We start from the raw sequence: 22,929 nt of genomic DNA, 5'->3' as shown, positions 1-22,929 counted from the left end.
CCAAATTTCTTCCAGAACTCCAGATTTTTTTGAACAAAATTCGTTCGAAAACAGTTCAAGTTCTCCCACAGTCCTCACATGAGTCCTTCTTATTCTTCTTAGAAATAAATTTTCATTAAAAATCATCTAAAATTATTTACCATAATTTGACACGTTTGAAGATATTTAGCAAGTTCCATTAGAAACTCTTGAGAATGCCTTGCTCTTCGAGTTCCTCGAGAAATTTTCTCAGGGAGTTTCCTTTCCTGGTTCAGGCCCAGGATGAAGATCTTTCAATTTATGGTGTGATTCACTTGTGGTATAAGTAGTGGATTGGGCGTTCAAAAATTGACGACAAACATTAGAGGAAAGCTTAAAAAATGGTAGAAACAAACGTCACATAAAATGACATGCAGAAGAAAAAATGCATTTTTGAGATACCCTCGGAAAACCCGGAACATCTCCGTTGGCCAACGGCCAATAGTATACTAGAAGAGTTTCCGCGTCCGATGGTCCCAGTTTTATCAAAATCGGATTATTCTACTCAAAGTTATGCTGATTAATGGGCCGCCCTCTTATTTGGTTCTATTCGGTGTCCTGATGCTGTGGACAAAATTTCAGCCAAATTGAAACAAATTTTTTTGAGCCACCTTACCCTGTAGCTTCCCAAAGATTTACACAGGCTGGGGGTCGCGACGCACCACTTTGGGAATCTTTGTTTTATACAATTTGTATCATTATTTTGAGTGATTTTTTTTTTTTGAGTGACCCACACTATTGCCAGACATAATATTTTCAAATAACAGTTTTTAAGACATTGCAAGAAAAAAATATTCCATAAATTCGGTAATGAATGTTTATGAATTGATAGATAGTTTAAATTCCCGATTGGTTTTATAATTTCCCGCGTTTTTTCCCGATTTTCTTCTGGTCGGATCCAATTCCCGGTTTTTCCCGCTTTTCCCGACTGGATGGACTCCTTGCAAAAGGTTGCGTGAGCCTGTTTCAACTTAGGTGGATATTTTGAGCAGGCCGGCCGCCATTTGATCTACCGATTCTGAATATCCGTCCAAGTTGAAACAGCTTCATGACACTGTTTTTTTTGTGATTCTGCTCTTCTCTATCATAAGATAGTCTCTTGCGTTAGACCGACAGGACTCAGGAGACCTTCGAAAACCATACTGAAGACGAAATTCGTATCACAATACGGCGGCCTTGGAAAATTCGAACGCTTCGTGTTTAGCACGCATTGAGGTTTCAATTTCGGAGCACAGATTGAGGTCCGCTCGATGCCGTGCTGCTGTTGCACGAACAAGGGAAGAGGTAAATATAAAGCATTCGTTTTATACATTGGGAGTGAGGTGTTTTAAACGTGTCTTTTTAAGCATGGTCAAATATTTTACTTTGAATATTTTAAATGGCTCTAAAATATTAGTTGAAGACATTATAATATGTGTAGAGATTTTCATTAAAAAATATTCATGTTTTAAAAAACTTTATTTTCTAATGCTGATTTTGATGATAAAAACGCATTTACATCGTGCGACCCCCAGTCAGGATCGATCGCCGCTTGCTCTTGGCGCGAAAGGATGTTCGCCCATGTTCGCCTTTTCTTCTAGGCGCGAAAAGAAGGAGAGAGAAAATGTAATAGAATAAGAAGGTACAGTTTGAATAAATTTGTCGACCAGTTAAGACGCGTGTTTATTGATTCACCAACATATCTCCCGAAAACCAATTCTTACAAAATATTCAAGAACATTTTGGTCCATTCGTACCGGATAACCATTCCGTGATGGTCTTTGGTTGATTTGTGGTGAAATTCCGGATAAAATCGCGAGAACTTTGGATTTCCACCGGTTGGAAAAAGCTATCGGCAAACCGGCCGATTGACGCGTATTGTGTGTTGGTGTTAGTGCGTGCGCGAAACATGTTCGATCGTGTTCGACACGCGGTCGAGTGAAAAGTGGAAAATTCTAGAACAAAACTGAAACTGTGAATCTGAAGATAAGTAAATTGTGGGTCTAATGACCGAAGAAACTCCTCAAATCCAACGGAGTATTATCCCAAGGATCCTTCTGGAAACTGCAAGTGAGCCGCCGGTGAATAATCTTTCGGTGCAACAACAGAAACAGGAACAAAAACGCAAGGAAATGTCGAAGAAGCTCGAGAAGATTCTCGATCATCGTGATTTGGCGAAGGAAAGAATGCTCCGGATCCGTGAGGGATTGGCTGTGGCTAACATCAGCATTCATTGGCTGCGACTACAACTCGAAACACTTCGTCAGTGTAACGATGAACTGCAGAAAACGTATCTGGATATTTGTGACCTTGTTCCAAGGGATCAGCGTGAAGGACACAAACAAAGCCATTTCCAGGACGAAGAGCTGCACGCTGAGCTTTTTGTGAACATCCAATCGGAAATTGCAAAGTGGAATGCAGCTGAAGAGGAGAAAAAGCGAGGGAATATGAGTGCCTTAGCTCCGGCATTTGTTCCGCAGCAACCGGTGGTAGTAAATAGCTCCACACCTCATCTGCATGTGCCGCTGCCAACATTCGATGGTAGTCTCGAGAACTGGTACTCGTTCAAATGCATGTTCAAAACCATCATGAGCAGGTACCCCAACGAGTCACCAGCCATAAAGCTGTACCACTTGAAAAATTCTCTCGTCGGAGGTGCAGCAGGGAAAATCGATCAAGACGTGATCAACAATAATGATTACGAATCAGCGTGGAAGATGCTCGAGGACACCTACGAAGACGAGCGACTCATCATCGACACACACATAGACGCTTTGCTCGCACTACCAAAGATGAATAATGAGAACGGTAATGAATTGCGGAATTTGCTTGATATCTGCACAAAACACGTCGATGCATTGAAGAACCGATCGTTACCAGTCGAAGGTCTTGCCGAGATGATCCTGCTCAATGTGATTGCCAAACGCCTTGACAAGGAAACACGAAAACTATATGAATCGCAAATCCCGTCAGATGAACTGCCCACCTACACCGAGACGATCGATTTCCTTCGAGAACGAAGCCGTATACTCCAGAAGATGAAAGGCTACAACGAACTACGTCCATCAGTTTCCACGAGACAGAAAGGTAAACAATCCGACATCAAGCCCGTCCAAAGCAGGAATTTTGTGCAAACGTCGAATCAGTCCAAGGAATCGTGTGCATGCTGTGGAAATGAACACCTAATCTACAAGTGCGACGTGTTCAAGGACATGACGATAAGCGAGCGATACACCAAAGTGAAGCAGACTGGCCTTTGCTTTAATTGCCTACGACGAGGTCATCGTACTGGAGAATGCAACTCGGATAGAACGTGTAAAACATGCAAACGAAAGCATCATAGTTTGCTCCATGAGAACAAGACCACAGCTCCACAATTTGGAGTAAGCCAGTCATCCGCGGTAACATCATCAGTCCCAGAAGAACATTGTGAAGTCGCTGGACAAGCACCAGGAAGTGTCAACTGTGCTCGAGCGGCAACGACAAAGCAAGTGCTTCTTTCGACGGGAGAGGTAGAAGTATATGGTTCCGGGAATAACCGCCTAGCATGCCGAGCTTTGTTGGATTCCGGATCTGACTCGCATCTCATCAGTGAAGCATTCGCGAGGAAGTTGAATATACCAATGGAGCGCGTTAACATTCCAATCATCGGAGTGAATAATGCTGCGACACGAGTCAAGCACAAGCTTCATACCACGATTAGCTCACGTGTCAATCCATTCGTCGTTGATTTGGATTTCCTTGTCGTACCGACGATAACTGCGAATCTGCCCATCACCAAGGTGGACGTGCGTTCTTGGATCATTCCTGATAATCTTGCGTTGGCAGACCCATCGTTCCATACTCCCGACGAAATCCAAATGATTATCGGTGCTGAACTATTTTCGACCTGATCAAGACCGGCCGCATGAAACTTGCTGAAGGAACGCCTACGTTAATCGAAACACAGCTGGGTTGGATTGTTAGCGGTCCGGTAAAGGCGATACAAATCGGCCCCACACATGCAGTTTGCCAATTGAACCACATCGATGACCAACTAAATCGCACCCTTGTGAAGTTTTGGGAACTCGAAACCTGCATAGAAGCATCTCCATATACGCCAGCGGAACAAGCCATCGAGGAACACTACGAGCGAACGACTTCACGCGACGAAAGTGGTCGGTACATTGTCAAACTGCCGTTTAACCAAAACAAGAGCCAACTTGGTGACTCTTTGGAAACGGCACGAGTACGATTCAACCGACTACTGAGATCTTTCGCAAACGACGAGAAGAAAAAACGCTACACCGAATTCATGGATGAGTACCTAGAATTAGGCCATATGGTGGAAGTGCATGACAAACCTGAGGATTGCTACTTCTTACCCCACCATGCTGTCTATAAGGAGTCAAGCTCTTCGACAAAGATTCGTGTAGTTTTCGACGCTTCGGCTAAGACAACATCTGGTCTATCATTGAACGACGCTTTAGGAGTTGGACCAACAGTGCAAAACGATCTCATCACGATATTATTACGATTCTGCTGCTACCCTGTGGTACTGACAGCGGACATTCCTAAAATGTACAGGCAGGTACAAGTACACAAAGACGACAGGAAATACCAGCGCATTTTGTGGCTCAACACGAACAACGAGATGGCAACATTCGAGCTAACCACCGTGACGTACGGTTGCGCCAGTGCACCCTATCTGGCAACGCGAACATTATTGCAATTGGCAAAGGATGAAGCAACTGACCTACCACTTGCATCAAAAGTCATTGAGGACAACAGCTACATCGACGATTTTCTCACCGGTGGTAGGAACGAACAAGAAGTAATAAAAATCTACAAGCAACTAACTGAGCTTCTACGACGAGGAGGATTTGGAGTGCACAAGTTTTGCTCCAACAGCAAAGCTGTGCGAGATATCATACCACACGATCTCCAAGAGACTCTTTTCAACTTCGAAGAAGCCGATATCAACAACGTGATTAGGACTCTTGGCCTTATTTGGAATCCCAATGAAGACTACTTCACATTCAATGTCACCTTATTGGATGGTAGAGTAGGAAACACGAGGCCAACCAAACGAAGCGTACTTTCTGTGATTGGACACCTATTCGATCCGTGTGGATACCTCGGTCCTGTGACGACGACAGCGAAACTGCTGATGCAGGACTTATGGAGGCTCAAATTGAATTGGGACGACGAGCTTCCTAACGAGCAAAACGAACTGTGGACCACATTCCGAGAACAGCTTCCATTGGTTAACGCACTACGAAAGAAACGGTGTGTAATCACAAGTGAGGCAACAACACTGGAGCTTCACGGATTTTCGGACGCTTCCCAGCGTGCATACGGGGCAGTCTTGTACACTAGGTGCATCTCCCCTAATGGAACTGTGAGCGTTGAGCTAGTTTGCAGCAAATCGAGAGTGGCTCCCTTGAAGCCAATGACTATTCCTCGTCTGGAATTATGCGGAACACTGCTTCTGGCACGTTTGGTGGAGAAAACGATTTCGGCGATGAAAATACCTTTCTCGAAAGTGACACTCCACACTGACTCACAAGTATGTTTGAGTTGGTTTGCAAAGTCACCGCTTGCTTTGAATCAGTTTGTTGCAAATCGTGTTGCTACAATACACGAGCTAACGCAGGACTACAAGTGGTGTTATGTGCGAACGTATGACAATCCTGCCGACATAATTTCCCGTGGTGTACTACCGGCAGAACTATTCGAGATGGAACAGTGGTTCAAAGGTGCACCAACTCTGTGGCTGCAAGACTCTTCTGACAACGTTGAAAGAATTTATTTGGATGACAATGAGCTGCCAGAACTTAAGCCGGCGTTAGTTGCAACTGCCGTACAACGACCAATGTCATTGGACCTGACAAGGATGAGCAGTTTTCGCCGCCTACAACGTGCGTGGGCGTATGTGTTGCGTTTTATCAAAAACGTGCGTACGAAGGTTCGTAACACTTCCGACTTGCACGTGTGTGAAATCGCTGAAGCAACACAAACTATACTGAAGCTCGTGCAGAAGGAGGCGTTTGATGAGATTTTCGATGCTATGGTAAAGGGTAAGCAGTTAAAGCAGTACCGAGGTTTAGCTCTTTTCAGCGATAAGGATGGGATCATCAGGGTTGGTGGTCGCCTGAAATATTCATCGATACCCTATGACGGCAAGCATCAAATATTGTTGCCAGAAAAGCATCACGTGACTGAAATTCTGGTTCGTCAACTACACATCGATAATTTTCATGTTGGACAACGAGGATTGTTGGCTATTCTACGCGAACGATATTGGCCCATCAAAGCAAGGTTGCTAATAAAACGCATTGTCTCCAAATGCTATGTCTGTTTTCGGCACAATCCATCGCCGGTGAACCAGTTCATGGGCGAACTCCCAGACTATAGGATTACACCTTCACCCGTTTTTTCGAATACTGGAGTCGATTATGCCGGCCCAGTATATCTCAAGGAAGCTGGTAGGAAGAAAACGCTGTACAAGGCTTATATCGCAGTGTTTATTTGTTTGGCCACCAAGGCCATTCATATTGAGGTAGTATCAAACTTGACCGGAGAAAACTTCATCGCTGCTCTACAACGGTTTATCAGCCGACGTGGTATTGTGAGTAATATGTATTCCGACAATGGAACTACATTTGTTGGTGCGAATCATGAGCTAGCCGAGCTGCGCAGAATATTCGAGGATCAGGCACTTCAACGAAAATTGAACGATTTCTGTACATCCAAAGGAATTGTATGGCACTTCATCCCGCCACGTAGTCCGCATTTCGGTGGTATATGGGAGGCGGGGGTAAAATCCGTCAAACATCATTTGAAGCGTGTCGTCGGTGAGACCAAACTAACGTTCGAAGAAATGACAACATTTCTAGCGCAGTGTGAGGCCATCTTGAACAGTCGTCCATTGATTCCTGTATCGGATGACCCGAACGACATCGAGGTTTTGACCCCATCACACTTCCTTATCGGACGATCAGCTTTGAGCATTCCGGAACCGTCATATGAGGATGTGAAGGTTGGTCGATTGGGACGTTGGCAACATATTCAGTTAATGAAGCAGCATTTCTGGAAGCGCTGGTCAGCTGAGTATTTGCATTATTTGCAATCCAGACCGAAGTGGAATAGTGAAGTTTCGAAAATCGATATTGGCGCCGTAGTCGTACTGAAGGACGATAATTCACCACCGCACCAGTGGCGATTGGGACGCATCGTGGCTACACACCCTGGACAGGATGGCATTGTGCGAGTCGTTACAGTCCGTGCTGACTCAAAGGAGTTTCGACGAGCGGTAGCAAAGGTTTGCTTCCTTCCAAATGTTGATCCGATGGACTCAACGGGGGGAGTATGATGATAAAAACGCATTTACATCGTGCGACCCCCAGTCAGGATCGATCGCCGCTTGCTCTTGGCGCGAAAGGATGTTCGCCCATGTTCGCCTTTTCTTCTAGGCGCGAAAAGAAGGAGAGAGAAAATGTAATAGAATAAGAAGGTACAGTTTGAATAAATTTGTCGACCAGTTAAGACGCGTGTTTATTGATTCACCAACATATCTCCCGAAAACCAATTCTTACAAAATATTCAAGAACAGATTTCTTATACGGAAATTCAAGTTTTCACCAACTTTTGCTAATTTATCTGTATTTCAGAATCATTTTTTTTTAATAATATTTTTCAGTGTCAATTCTTTTGTCGGACTATAGTTCAACAGAGTGCGGTATTATTTAGAGAAAAAATAGCATAATAGCGGTAAAATTATGGAATGATTTTTTCCCCGTCCTCCTATATTTTTTACTAAGCTCCTTGAAACTGTTTTCTCATGAAGCTACCTTCCTTGGTAGTATATCTGGGGCTGAAGCACCGGTTCTTATCTTCATTGCTTCATTTATCCAATCTCGGCAGCGGATCGAAGCGATATACCACTCTTCACCGATTGCACAGCTATATTCGAGGATGTCCATATATCACGTGGACAGTTTAGGGGGAGGGAGGGTATGGCGAATGTCCACAGTTCATACATTTTTTTGAAAATTTGTATGAGCTATTGTCCACGCTGGGGGAGGGGCGTATCTTAAACTGATAAAAACCTGTCCACGTGGTATATGGACAGCCCCTTATTTGATTGGTTGATGGTCGTTTTTTCTGTTCCGACCGCACTGCCGTTCTACGGATAATTGTCCCATGTAACCTTTGATGAAAAATCTCAAACTCGAGTCAATTTGTCCCACTGAAAAAATGAAGCTGTTTTTTGATGATAATAGAGACTGTAAACCGTTTGAATAAGTAGTGATTCATTATATGTCCTGGAAAAGTGCTGCCTACGCTCATAACATCCCAAAAATATTTGTTAAATTTTAAGATCTAATCGATCCTGAAATTAATGGGACAAATTGACTCTAGTTTGAATTTTTTCATCAAAGGTAACATGGGACGCAGTAATACGGCCAAATTTCCGTACCAAACGCAATTCCATGTACAATATTGCAACTTATTATTGGGAACCGAGCATGATTGAATCTATTCAGTCCGATGCCTTTCTCAGGAATCGCTTAAGGTGACTCGGGGAGGCACTACACACCGTGTTATTTTTCCTATCTTTTGTCTCTTTCTAGCATTGCCACCTCGCAACTTTGGTGCGACGTATTTCGGTTTTCAGTTGTTTGATGTAACTGTAAATGTATCAGCATGTAGATTGCGAGTAAGCACGCGCCGGTGATACTTTTACGAATTCATATTTGTTGTAGAAAAAAAATTAAGCATTCAATGATGAAATGATGACGATTTGATGATTGTTTGTGCTTCCCGTGTCACCTTAATTTAATTAATTTGCTTTCTAATGTTTGTTTACAAAATCAGATACGCCCAAATCACAAAGTCGTTGATTCATTACCGTCATAGAAAACAAATGACATGAATAAAATTAGGATTTGTTGGAATTAGGACACTACCTTCCTGTATTGGTATTCAATATTTGATAGAAAACTTTTTTGAAACCGAAAATTAAGATGAAGAAAATTGGGCGTTTTTTTTGGTGATAAGAGGAAACCGACTAAAATACTACAAAGATGTGCACAAAAAACTATATCATTTATGAAACATAGCATACCTAATGTATTATCGACTTGTGATACGTATTTGGAATCCGATAATTAATTTCAACTATGTAGGTAAGTTACTAAATATACATACTTTAATTCATTACTTCTTTTTAATTAAGCCAACTGTTTTGCTATATATTTTTCAAATTGCTCTGGTACATTTGACAGTTTAGTATAGTGTCGTGCGACATAATGATATTATCATCAAAATGTTCGACAAAATACCTATCGCATTTTTATTTACCTTCAATATTACCGATCTATCTGAACGACAGCTTTCATTTCTGAGAAGAAGCAATATTATCTTCTTCAGGAGTTAGTTCCTCAATAACTTTGTAAATAAGTATTAAATGGCGGCAAAATTCATCTTTTTTCACTAGTTTCGCTCTATTTTCTCTCAGTTCATTGACATTATATCAAACATAATGATATAAGATTCGGCTTGTATTCAGTTTATGACTGTTGATTAGGGTAGTTCAAATTTCAAAAATGTTGAAAAACCCTAGCTCCCATATTTTTGTTAAAATTTTTTGACAAATTTCAGGAAATTCGGTGGCCATTCATGGGTGGGGCAGACGATTTGTGTATGTATATGGAAATCTGTATCTGTATTCTGTATCCTTGTTTATAGTATCTATATAAATTAAACTAGCGTATAACTTATTTATGGTAAGGTGGTTTGCCATTGCTGAACTGCCTATTTTTATCCGTTTTGTTCACTCGCTATCAATTAATAACATCTCAAAATTTATAAGTTATTCGATCAACCACGATTTGAATGCTGTACGAGGTAGTTTTGGATTTTTTTCTTCATTCTAAATTCCATACAAACACGGTTCGTCTTCGCACCATCCCTAAATCAACACCGAATTGACTAATTTTTTTTCACGCTTAACCCTTAAATGCACAATGTTGTTTTAAAACAACAAACCGAAAATACGTTCAATGTTAATAAATTCAATGATTATTTACGTTAAAAATATTTCCGACGATTTCTAAAAAAATCGCCTTGCGCCTTTAAGGGTTAAAGATCCTGATAGAGATATGGGAGTTTGGATTTTGATATTTGAACTGCTTTACTACTTTAGTTAGTTCACAGATGAGCGAATACTTGGTTAAAAGAAGCTAACGAAATCACTTTTCAACCTTATTTGCAACAGATTCTGTGTTGATCCACGTACAACCTTGATTTCGTTCCCATCATAGATGTCTGTGATTGTAAATAATAAAAGTAGTCTTATAATTTTCCACCAAACAATTAAAACACAATACATAATCACTTTTCCAATAACGTCGAAGGTCCATTTTGCGGAAGATATTAAACACACTAGAACCAGAATAACCGAAATCCAGATGTCTTTTCAACGACTTTGAATTGCAATAAACTGACAACGTTATCAACTCTAATTGTGCGTGTGCTTTTAATAGTACGTAAGTATTCGCGATTGCCCATGGTCAACTGAGGATTTAAAGTCGCCTTTTTTGTTCATAAATACATAGGAATGGTTCCTATTCCTTTCTAGTTCGCCAAAATGTTATACTTCATTCTTGTCATAATTTTGCAACCGCATAATAAGCAACAACATTGATAATATTCCCGAGATAATACGCAAGGCTATTGTGATATTTAGTTTTTGTTTTTTTCGACGCTCATGATAAGTAAAATTGGTGTGTGGAGTGTGATCATTTCTCAACTTAGAATAGATAAGTCAAACTGTTTGGTGTTCATAATTTTGATACTTATTTTTGCTTTTGAAAAGAAAAGATAAAATAAAAAATAAATAGTCTCAAAATATTCCTATGAAATCAACTAAAAACAAGTGGGAAACTAATTAATATGGAGCTAAGATCGAAAATGCACGACAAATCGAATTACCGTGAGGAAGATGCTGCCATATAGCTTGTATGCAGGATTTTTCTTTTTGTTGTCTTGATAGGAGACATGCTCGATCGCTTACCGGACACATTCATTATTATTCTTTATTTCTGTGCTAGTGTATGTTTACGAATATTGACAATCTACTGGATGTTTTACTTTCGTCCAATTACTTGATCGGTTCAGTTTTTAAATTTATTTTGTTTATTCATAATTCTGTCTTACATATTTATCATACAACTTCATAAAACGGGATGTTTAATGTCTGTGCTGGATTGTACCGTACGGGTAATAATGTAATAAGAAGTAGTTCTTTTGCACAACATTGTGCAAAATGTTGGTAAGGTCGATAATTAAAAGAAGAACTTTCTACAAACACTACGCGATACTGAACTTTCCCAGTGCTACTGATACCGCAATTGCGCTTGTCTGCATCATTTTGTGTTGAGACCGCCTCACGTTGCTCGTTTCGAGTTTTCAGAATTGCTCAATATAATATTACTTTTATCTGGGTTTGTAGTTTGCAGTCTCGGGATGATTTTGGCGCTGTTCTGATGCACTTTCCTGTAGTTTGCTGCTTTATGTTGTTATATTGATTTGTTTTTCTGTTTTGTTGTATGCTTTTCCAATCCACTATTTTTGCGGGATTTGCTCAATCTTTCAGTCAAAAGCATTCATATTTCTGTCGTTTGCTTTTTTGTTTGTTTTGGATTTGTTTTTATCCACACACTCTCACACACTTTCTTTCCCATATTGTTCGCGATATCATTCCTCTATCTCTTTTTATCTGTGTTTTGGATTCCTTGCTTTTCCTAATAATAACCACCATGAGCGTACTGATCGGTCTTTGCGTAGCCTTGCGAGTAGGCTTGCGCGTCTATAAAATACATTCGAAATGGGGAACAGGTTATTTATTGCGGTTGTTGATTTTTGTCGTTTGATTTCGCTTACAAACTATTTTAGATGGTTTCAATAAATACTTAAGAAAATAAAAATAATAATACTCGCTGGTTTGAGTAGTTCATGTTTTTCAACTTGAAGTTGTTCTTTTTTGTCATTCGATTTGTGTAAGGAATCTTTTTTATGCATTTGGTTCATTTTTTGGCAATAACTTAACGGAACGAAAACAGAACTTGAGTAAAAACGGAAAGAAATTATGGAAGAAAAGTTTTAGTACTCACCATAGCCTGCGTAACCCGTCGATCTATCATCGTACTGCTGGCTGGCGTAGGTATCTGTCGAAACGGCACTGTAATCAGTAGTGGTGCCACCATACGATTGGCTGTAGTCTTGTGAGTATCCAGTCTGATACCGACTGTCGTACGATCCGGTGCTAAAGAAACAGAAAGTATGTTGCATGGATAATTAGAACTTCTCTTTTAGAGAAGAAATAAAAGGTGTAATACAGAAGCCTCACAGATATGGATCATCTTATTAGCAAACAAATATTTACCAGTTTATTTATGTTTTTGAGTAACTGGTGCTTGATTGATAATTATCTGCGTGGGGGCTGTATACACAAGCTCAAGAACATTCTGCGGGCGGGGTTTCTTTCGACAGTTCGAGGCTTATTTAAACATCTTGAACAACAAATATAAACTAAGTACTGTCGAATTTCCATTACCATTATTTCTTTCTTCATTAATTAATAATTCTTCATTAAAGAAATTTTATATTTCTTCCGTTTAAATTTTTTAGAAACTCAAAAATCCAAAGAAGCCCCGCGTAATGGTAAGAATGAATTAGGACTTTTGTTTGTTGGATGTCGCAGTGCAGAGAGATTTCTGAAGGGTCGCCATTCATACTGCACAACAGATTTGTCCTATTTGACTCTTATTTGCTATGATCGCACTAATTATTAACTTCGAAACTCACCTGTAATCGTACTGACTGGCGTCGTATTCCGTCCCGGTGGCATACCCCGTTGTAGACATTGCCGAGGTACCGTACGAACTCTGACCGTACCCATTGGAACCGTAGGTGCTCTGAGAAGCACCGGTTGTGCCGTATGCGCTGGTAGTGGTCGCACCATGCGTGCCATACTGGTCCATACTAGCTGGCGGGTGATTATGCTCCGGATAGCCTCCGTGGCCGGCCGTCGAAGGAGGTGCACTGTACGATGAAACAGGAGCGGGAGCTCCATGGTGTGGTGGCATGCTCTTCGGTGGGAACGATCGGCTAGGTGGACCAGAATCGTACCGACCTCGCTTGGGACCTGGAGGGCCGCTTCCCGGCATTCCACCGCGCTTGATTGGCGTCACTGTGGTTGTGTTCGACGGTTGCCGTGTGTCAAACTGTTGTCGTGGTGGAGGTCCTGAATTGTACCCGCTGTGTTGGTATCCGCCACCCATTTGACCGTAGGACGGTGGAGGGCCACTGTTATAACCGCTGTTATAGCTGGGTGCTCCTCCGTAACCGCCTGGACCTCCGCCATAGCCGCCACGGCCACGACCGCCCATTCCACCGCGATAAGGCCGAGGACCATCGTAGCTGCTCCCGTATCCGCCGCGACCACGTGGGGGGTAGCTTCCGCGTGGGGGATAGCTTCCGCGACCTCGGTATCCCATACCCCTCGAAGAATGATAGGAACTACCTGTCGATTGAATTGAAGAATCTTGCGATTCTCTGGGATGGGAAAGACTACTAGAGTCGGCTGTCTTGATCGGTTGCGGAGGCGTTGCCCGGCCCGAATCAGAGCTAGGAACCTGTGACGATGCTGGGGCTACAGTTTTTGGTGCGGTAGACGGAGCTGCCGCGCTCGACGTCGAAGTCGGTGTGCTTCCGCTTGTTGTCGGTACCGTCTTAGCTGCACTGCTGGTAGTGTCCGCCGGTTTTGGGTCGTTCCCATTCTCGGTCGTCGACGAAGGCGGTGGACCGGAACCGTTCGATACGGATGATGAATAGCTGCTGCGTGGAGCACCACCGACTCCCATCGGTGGACGACCTCCGTATGGGCCACCCCGAGACATTGGCGGACCACCTCGCGGTGGGCCACCCATGCCGCGGGGCGGGCCGCCACGCATCATGCCACCACGTCCACGCATCATCGGGGGACCACCCATCATGCGACCCATCATCGGACCGCCACGACCTCCGCGGCCTCTGTGAGATTGACAAAGAAATTCAATTGGGGGGAAGGGGGAGAAACGCTGTTTAGCTAACCCGACTCGAGACAACGCCCCTGCCTGTAATCGCATATCGGACACACACATGTGCTTTTTGTCGATTTTGAAGTATTCAGTTACGCCAATGAGAGCCTAAAAATCACAGATGTAATCTTAAAACTTCGAGAAAATTTATAAAAAAAAATTCTCTCGTATACGATCCACTCAGAAACTAAATGGTAATGTATTCATTAGTTTCAGGTAATGAGAGCACGCATTAGCACTCATTAATATCAAGTAGAGTCATGTCAATTGGACTAATTATCTTTCGACCAATGATGAAAAGAGGCGAATGCAGAAAAGTTGATTCAAAATTTGGTGTTTTATGAGAAAATTGCCATATTCTTTTCCTCAATCTGTACTTCGATCGGGTGTGACTAATATGCTATTAGAGGCAAGGCAGTAATATGTTTTTGTGTGCACTGATATAAGTGTGCTTGTAAGTTGTATAGGCTGACAAACAATAGATTGGCTATCTACACAGGCTGAGAGACCGCATGCGAATGATTCAGACTGACGTAAATTGAGGTGTGTGGGTGTGCCGGTTTTCTTTCCGCCAATGATTCAATCTACAGCAGGAATAGCATTCCTGGATGGAACTAAAGTGTTGTTGATAGTTATCATGTATAGTATACAACACAAAGGCAATGGGTGGGACAATCCAAGCCTGGTAATGTATACTAGATTGCAGTTGCAGCAGCACATCACATGCAGTTCATTACTGTTCCTTCCATGCACGCCGTCAAGTTTGTAAACAGATGATTGGGCACAAGCATTCATACTACTATTTTATGACTCAGCTCAAACTTACTAGAGAATTTTTGATAACAAAGAGCTGCCAAGCTACTTCGAGTTGGGTTCTCAATAGAGCCCACCAAGCACAAGAAAAAATAATTTGGTATTTTTCCTCCGTTGCGGAGATGCGGCTTAAGTTTGGATAATTTGATTTATTTGGCCAACCTCGAGTTGATCGAACTTGCTCGGACTACAGCATTCAATTCTCGGTTACTTATTCAAAAGGACGTATGTGATTTTGTAAACAAAAATTCAAACGTCGATTTGTACAATCTGGTGGCACGCCCACGCAAACCAACACCACTAACAGGTAGCCGAAGGCTTCCCCTATCTGTCTGTGGTGATGGTTTGCGTGGGAGTGCTATTAGATTGGAAAAATCGTCGTTTTAATATTTGTTTACGAAATCACATACGTCCTTTTGAATAAGTACCCGAGAATTGAATGTTCATTATTTTTTTAGCAATTTCGAATTAATTTTGAAGACTACGTAATTTAACGGCATATAGAATGATATACCAATCAAATTGGAATGACTCATTCAAATCCTTTACTAATAATGCAAACCTAAATTAATACTCAGTTGAACATGTTCAAACTTTGTTTTTATTCAAGTGGATTGAACGAATGTGTTTAGACGTTCAATTCGGACGAATTGTTCAATTCACTTGCCCTGTCTGAACATAGCATCAACCTGCAAAATGGGAATTGAAATTGTGATGCATTTTTTCAATGTTTATGTTATGGATATAGGTCCTTTTCATATGTTGAGCGAGAAATGCGTTTAAAATATCAAGAACGGAGTTTTACCTATCATGAAGAATTATTTACAAGGAAATTGTTTGTAATTTGTATATTTTATTGGACACGAAAACCTGCTAGTGTAACACTTTGTATCAGATCAAAGATGAGTTTGTAGAATTATGGATAATACAATGGATCCAGGATAAAGCTAAACAGATATTGAAAACAAATAAAATACACGAACACTAACTAAATTAACAACATTATGGATTTGGTTTAAAAGCCACAATCAAAATATGTTACGCGAGAATATGCTATTGTGATCATATTCTTCTATTAAAAAATCGTAAGCCTTTAATCTATATTAATCTTTACATCTTCCTTAATCTGATGTAAAAAAAAACTGACAGGCTTACGTACGATTAATAAATAACAAATTTTAATGTTATTGTACATTAAAAAACGTAAATATTGGATGTTGTAAACAAAACTATTTAATTCTGCGGAAGTTATTTACTAAACATCGGCTCAAGCCTCTATCATGATTCGAAAATAAATTTACACAACCACCGAAACAATCGATACCGGCATCTCCCACACACACCCATCTTCATATAAACGCCGCCACACGTAAAGAGGTCGAATGCTATTTACTCACCGTCCGCGATCACCAAATCCGCCACGACCGCGATCACCGAATCCTCCGCGACCGCGGTATCCTCCTCTCGGTGGTCCTGACATATCCATTATGTCCCGCAAATATCAATAAAACCTTTCACCGGCTAAAAATCCCGAATCTGAGAATAATCCGAACAAACAAAAAAACGAATGAATCTTCCAACTGCCAACAAGCACCAATACACAAGCGCAACACTACATAGGAAAAAAAAGTCGGCCCTCTTCGGTAGCGCCACCCGGCAGCGCTAGCTGGCCACAATTTTTGCACACACCTTCGGGGAATCAAATTTCGGAAAAGCACTAATTTCCACTTCAAACTGCACCACAAACACCTGCTCCGGCTAGCACGGATCAACGGGCTTCGATAAGGACCACTTTCACCTGTCGCCACACCGATGGGCAGCGATTATTTCTCAACAAACCGGAACGGTGTACGGAAAACCTCAAAACTAGAAGCAAAATGGCGACCTTCTTCGTCTGGCTAGCTGCTTGGCGATCGTCTTCGGTGCTTCTGCGCGCGGCGGTGCTTATTTACTACGGTAGGTAAATAAATAACTGTCAAAACGGTTCGCCGCACTCTGCGTTGACAGCTGACAGGACGGCGCTCATAGGTACATAAGGGCTCATTCATAAATGTTTCGATAGTATTTAAATAACGGAATGAATTTTTTACGATTTTTACCCAGAATTCGAATCTCTATATCAATAGACCAATGCAAGATCTTGACTTAACCTCAATTATTTGACAGTTCACAGAGCTTGTTTACAGGGTGTTAGAATTAAAATCGATCAGCTGGAAATAAAAATTCGTAATTTTCGTTCAAAATCATTTTGATCCGAATATTCTAGTGATATGCTTTGATTCCTACCATAAATCCACCACAGCAGACATCATTATTCTTAATTAATCGCAAAACAGTTTTTCCAGAAGTTGCTCCAAAGTCCCTGTAAACAAGCTCTGTGAACTGTCAACCTACGTCATCATGCACTGGTCTATACGAAGAGATGTCGTAAAATCTCGTTTAATCGATTAGTAACTAATCGATTAATCTCGATTCTTGTCGATTGGCGATTAAAGGTTGCATGAAGAAGAAGAAGAAGACGAAGGATGATATTTGAAAAATATTGCACGGGGAAGCATACGGGAAGTTTTTTAAAACTCTTCTCAAAAATTCTAGGAGCAAATTAAAAACGGTTAGCAGTACGGGGTCGGACTTTTCTTATACTGTTTCAAGTATGAGCATGAGCACATGAGCATGAACACGAGCAAATGAGCACGATTGACCGCCCACGGTTGCTACTCCGTTATTGCCAAGTCAGCTTTAATTACACAGGAAACCAACAGACAATGTTTGGGACTAACATCATCCTCAATGTGTAAAAACTGGTGATCCAATATAAAGCAATACCAGCGCCGGCCGTGTCCGAATGCAGGTCAATTAAGGGATGGGTAGGAAAATGTTGACGTGATACTCGCTTTGATGAAAGCCGACGAGTCATCTGCACTTCCACGAGAAATCACTGGGATGGTGGATATATGGGGTAGGGCATGTAGCGGGGTTCGTCTTGGTAAACAGTAATACTGTGTATAGGGCACTGCACGGAAGAATCTCTTTCTCTTTCGTTCTTCATGAAATTTGACGTTTACTGGCCTTGTTGTTTTCAGATTTCTTTGCAGCGAAAAAGAGACAAAGCAGTCCGTGCAGTGCCCTATAACGTGTAGTTTGATCATCGTGCACTAATTAGTTCAATTACTGACCGCATTAAGTAGAACAAAAATTCCGTGATCTCGAGACCGTTCTGTTTTAAACAAAAACCTTCGATCGCGCACTTAATTATTTGAATAAACTTACCGCACAAAGCAGAACAAAAACCCGTGGCCTCGAGATCGTTCTACTTTTAAACGAACACTAATTTGAAAACACTTTTACCTTTATGGTATTGCAACGAAGATAAAAACTAACACAATGCAGGTCCGGTGGCTTCTGCATACTGCTTCTATAACCGAACCGACTCGCACTAATGAGCTCTATCAACTATTATTCATCACCTGGATTGTCCCAATCTCGCATAATGTAAGCTCAGCAACTTTTTCATGCCGAAAAACGCGTAACTTCAGTCGTGTTAGCGTTTTGTACTATTTCGTAGCTTCACCTTAATAATCTTCCCCTTTCATATTTTGTATAAACTGTGAATAAAACTAAAATGTGTTTAATTGTTTCCTCGCAGTAAATCGGTTTGTAATACGTTATTTCACGGAATTTCCCCACCAAATTTCCAATTAACCAAAAGGTTATGAGCCCAGTATCGGTTGGAGGTGGAAATTAGCTCGATTCGGTACGGTTTCGAAACAGTTTCGCGGTAGTTTGTCGGCGGTGTGAAATCGGTCGGAAGTTCGCGTGATTCGTCGCCAAAACAAAATGGCTGAGAAGGTTGCGATTGAGAAATTGGGGGATCATAACTGGCCCCTATGGAAATTCAAGGTCAACCTGATTCTCGGTGAGAAGGGTCTGACCGATGTTGTTAAAGGAGAAAGACCATCAGAACCGTCAAATGAGTGGCTAGCAAAAGACGGAATTGCACAGTCCGTCATCGGGCTCGCTTTGGAAGACACACAATTATGTCACGTCATGGATAAAGCCACCGCGAAGGAGGTGTGGGTTGCGCTACAGTCGCATCATGAACGTAAATCGATGTGCGGAAAAGTTTTCTTGATGCGGAAGTGAATTTCACTACGGATGCTGGATCGGGGCAATATGACTGATCATCTTTCGGAAATAACAATGCTGCACAATCGCCTCGCTGGGATAGGGGAAACGATGACTGACCATTGGCTGGTGTCAATTATCCTTTCGAGTCTCCCAGAATCATACAGTTCTTTAATAATGTCACTCGAATCAAGGCCGGAAGAAGAACTATCTCTGGATTTCGTAAAAGGACGACTCTTAGACGAGTGGAGAAGGCGAAGTAGTGGTGAAGTACATAGTAGCAGTCGTGCAGAAATGCCACAACGGGCTTTGCAGACAGGCACTAAATCAAAACTAAAGTGTCATTATTGTGGCAAGGAGGGGCACTTCAAGCGAGATTGCCGCAAATGGTACCTGGATCAGCAGCGAAAGGGTGACAGTCGCAACGGTCGCGGTGAGGCTGGCCGGGTTGCAAGCAGCTCCAAACAGAAAGTGAACAAAGCCCAAGAAGAAAGTGAAGTTTGTTTTAGTGTTCGACCGAAGAAAGAAGATGAACTTTGGTATTTAGATTCAGGGTGTACCTCCCATATGACTGGTGATGTGTCAAAGCTTACGGTAGTGGACATTTCACGAAAGCAAACTATTTGTCTAGCAGACGGAAATGAAGTGCTATCAAAAAGTGTCGGTGACTGTTACGTGAACGCTTGTAGTGGTAGTGGTAACCCTGTAAATCTCAAGTTGAAAAACGTTCTGTATGTGCCGGATTTGAAGAACAACTTGCTATCAATAAGCAAAATTGCTGACGAGGGACTTCAAGTTACGTTCAGCGAAAGTGAGTGTCAAATAATGGAAAATGGAAATGTCATCGTTGCTGGTATGCGAGAAGGAAATCTGTATCATTTGAAACGAAGGAATGAACAATCGTTGCTGGTGCAAGCGAACCATCGGGATGAATGTCAGCATATCAAGCATTGGCGTCTAGGACATCGGCACATGGAAGACATTACAGTAGACGTTCGATAACTGCAAGTCATTTAACTGCAACGCTTTTTAACTGCAATTCGATAGTTGCAACAGTTTTGCAGTTATCGGACCGCTAAACTTCAAACTGATGTCAAACTCAATGACAGCTGCATTGCGCTGCACATTTAGATGCACTTTTATTACATCTGACGTCGATTGACAACCGTTTGACGTCTAGAATGCGTTGCAGTTATCGAACGGCATTCGTTAACTGAAAAGTAAACATTTTGCAGTTATCGAACGGCTACTGTACAAGAATCATTCGAGAAGGTCTAGGAACGGGATTAAACATGATTGACTGCGGAATTCGATCGGTATGCGGTACTTGCTGCAAAGGCAAGCTTTCTCGTTTGCCATTTCGCAAATCTGAATCAAAGTCGAGAGCTGTTCTGGAATTGATCCATTCCGACTTATGTGGACAAATGGAAGTTTTCACCCCCAACGGAAATCGTTATGTTTTGACATTCATTGATGACTTCAGCAGATATTGTGTAATTTTCCTCTTAGAACACAAATCTCAAACCGAGGAGAAGATCCAAGAATTTGTCCAACTAGCTCGAACGCAGTTCGGGAGACCTCCGAAGGTTATCCGTACAGACGGCGGAGGAGAATACTCCAGTGTATCTTTGAAATCGTTTTTACGGAAGGAAGGGATTTTGCTGCAACATACCGCACCGTACAGTCCGCAGCAAAACGGCAAAGCTGAACGTATGAACAGATCGTTGATAGAAATGACTCGCTGTCTACAACGTGATGCTAACTTGGATAAACGGTATTGGGGAGAGGCCATTCATACCGCCAATTACCTTTTAAATCGTCTTCCTTGTTCTGCCACTAACAGAACGCCGTATGAGCTGTGGTACGGCGAGAAGCCAGAATATAAGCACCTACGTATTTTCGGATCTATCGCCTATGTTCACGTACCTAAAGAGAAGAGGAAGAAGCTCGATCAGAAAAGCCAGCGGATGATATTTGTCGGTTATGCAGATGGGCGAAAGGCGTACCGTTTCCTCGACCCGAAACCCGATAATGTGATGATAAGCCGGGATGCAAAATTCGTCGAAGAATTTTCAAGAGCGGAATGTATTCGTGAAGTTGTTCCTGTGTCGAATGTTTCGGATATTAGCACGGATGATAGCAGGATGGTACCGGAGAGGAATGTAGTAGAATTTGAAGTTAACCGTTTACCGACTACAACGAAAGATCCGGATATTTCTAATGGTGAACCAGAACGTGAACTCGGGAATGAAGCGGAAACATCTGAGTTTGATACAGCGGATTGAGACGGAAGAATCTGATTTTGAAGGATATCGTCATGAAGAAATTCTAAGACGTTTGCATCGTAGTACAAAAGGAAAGGCACCGGTGCGATCGATCGAAGAGGCCAACGCGGTACGAATTCAGGAGGAGAATGAACCCAAGTCGTATTCGCAAGCTGTATCGTGTGCGCAAAAGGATCAATGGAAGACTGCAATGGAAGAGGAGCTGTCATCTCACCGAGAACTGAAGACTTGGCAGCTTGCTAAGGCACCCGATGTGAACAGGATACTAGGCAGCCGGTGGGTGTATAAAATTAAGCGTAATGCCAGGGGTGATCCAGTCAAATATAAAGCTAGACTGGTGGCGCAGGGTTGTAGCCAAAGATCAGGAGTAGATTTTGAAGAAGTATATGCGCCAGTCGCTACGCAGGCAACATTCCTAACCCTACTGGCAGTGGCGAGCTACAAGAAGATGATTCTCAAACATGTGGATATAAAGACTGCTTACCTTAATGGAAGACTGACAGAGGAGGTTTACATGAGGCAACCTCCGGGATTCACGGCACCAGGCAGCGATGGAAAAGTGTGTCGACTGTTAAAGAGCATATCTCGCTTAACTTTTCAAAAGGACCGAAGTAACATTTTTTTTCATGAATTAATTTGAATACTGCAATCAATAGCTTTCATGTTGTTCTGTTGATTGCGCTATTCAAATTAATTCATGAAAAAAATGTTACTTAGGTCCTTTTGAAAAGTTAAGCGAGATATATGGTCTACGTCAATCCGCCCGTTGCTGGAACCAGCGTATGGACACAGTGTTGAGAGATATGGGATTTACAGCAAGCTCGGCAGATCCATGTTTGTATATACGGTATATACGGAAAGTTAACGGCAAGTAAGTGTTTGTACTGCTCTACGTGGATGATGTTGTTATTGGTTGTACCGAAGAAGATGAGATAGATCAAGTTCATGGAGAGATAAGTAAGCATTTCGAGGCAACAGCATTGGGAGAATTGAAATACTTTCTGGGCCTCGAAGTTGATCGTGTTTCTGGTAACTACAGTGTATGTTTGTCGGGCAATTTGGGTTAGGAGATGCTAAATCAGCTCGTACGCCAATGGATGCAGCCTACGCTCGTGGTGACTTGCAAAGTCAACCACTAACTGACAACATCAACTATAGAAGCTTGGTTGGATCGTTGTTATACGTGTCTGTGAATGCACGACCTGATATTGCGGTTGCTACTTCAATCCTTGCTCGAAAAGTATCACAACCGACAGAGGCAGACTGGACGGCAGCAAAACGCGTCATCAGATATCTTCGCGGTACCATTAATTGGAAACTCAACTTCAGTGGATTAGCTCCTACACTGATAGGTTACTCCGACGCAGACTGGTCTGGAGACCATAAGACCCGTAAGTCTATATCAGGATTTGTATTCACAGTGGCCGGCACTGCTGTGACCTGGAGAAGCAAGCAACAAAACATCGTCGCACTCTCATCAATGGAATCGGAGTATATCGCGCTTAGTGAGGCAACGCAGGAGGTGTTGTGGTTACGACGGCTACTAGCTGATTTTGGATTCCGTCAAGAGCAATGGTATTGTA

General features: G+C 42.1%; 3 protein-coding genes across 4 annotated transcripts; 2 read left to right on the top strand and 1 right to left on the bottom strand.

Moving 5' to 3' along the window:
• The first annotated feature begins 2,003 nt into the window (after positions 1-2,003).
• Positions 2,004-3,890, top strand: LOC134221623 (uncharacterized). The gene has a single exon (XM_062700813.1). The coding sequence runs from the start codon at positions 2,004-2,006 to the stop codon at positions 3,888-3,890; it is 1,887 nt and encodes a 628-aa protein (XP_062556797.1).
• A 14-nt stretch (positions 3,891-3,904) lies between these two features.
• LOC134221622 (uncharacterized) lies at positions 3,905-7,351 on the top strand. Its single transcript, XM_062700812.1, has one exon. The coding sequence runs from the start codon at positions 3,905-3,907 to the stop codon at positions 7,349-7,351; it is 3,447 nt and encodes a 1,148-aa protein (XP_062556796.1).
• Positions 7,352-11,155: 3,804 nt separating this feature from the next.
• LOC134219565 (collagen alpha-1(III) chain-like) lies at positions 11,156-16,879 on the bottom strand. Of its 2 annotated transcripts, none has more exons than XM_062698335.1 (5): positions 16,626-16,878; positions 16,334-16,472; positions 12,850-14,076; positions 12,156-12,307; positions 11,156-11,851 (listed from the first exon to the last, which is right to left on the bottom strand). In XM_062698335.1, the coding sequence occupies exons 2-5, from the start codon at positions 16,420-16,422 to the stop codon at positions 11,787-11,789; spliced, it is 1,533 nt and encodes a 510-aa protein (XP_062554319.1). In that variant the 5' UTR covers positions 16,423-16,472; positions 16,626-16,878; the 3' UTR covers positions 11,156-11,786. The 2 variants fall into 2 exon arrangements, with proteins under 2 accessions (XP_062554319.1, XP_062554320.1); XM_062698336.1 differs by lacking the exon at positions 11,156-11,851 and adding an exon at positions 11,871-12,085 and having other exon boundaries at positions 16,626-16,879.
• Between the last annotated feature and the right edge of the window lie 6,050 nt (positions 16,880-22,929).

Source organism: Armigeres subalbatus, chromosome 3, assembly GCF_024139115.2.
Source record: "Armigeres subalbatus isolate Guangzhou_Male chromosome 3, GZ_Asu_2, whole genome shotgun sequence".
NCBI classification, from domain to species: Eukaryota; Metazoa; Arthropoda; class Insecta; order Diptera; family Culicidae; genus Armigeres; species Armigeres subalbatus.
Note: the sequence above shows the minus strand (reverse complement) of the source record. Positions and strands in the feature narration are given on the sequence as shown.

Coding starts and splice junctions, on each gene's coding strand:
- LOC134221623 (XM_062700813.1), top strand. CDS start 2,004: ATGACCGAAGAAACTCCTCAAATCCAACGGAGTATTATCCCAAGGATC.
- LOC134221622 (XM_062700812.1), top strand. CDS start 3,905: ATGAAACTTGCTGAAGGAACGCCTACGTTAATCGAAACACAGCTGGGT.
- LOC134219565 (XM_062698335.1), bottom strand. CDS start 16,422: ATGGATATGTCAGGACCACCGAGAGGAGGATACCGCGGTCGCGGAGGA. Junction 14,077..16,333: donor GGATTTGGTGATCGCGGACG/GTGAGTAAATAG, acceptor TCAATCTCACAG/AGGCCGCGGAGGTCGTGGCG. Junction 12,308..12,849: donor GCCAGTCAGTACGATTACAG/GTGAGTTTCGAA, acceptor CTGTTTCTTTAG/CACCGGATCGTACGACAGTC.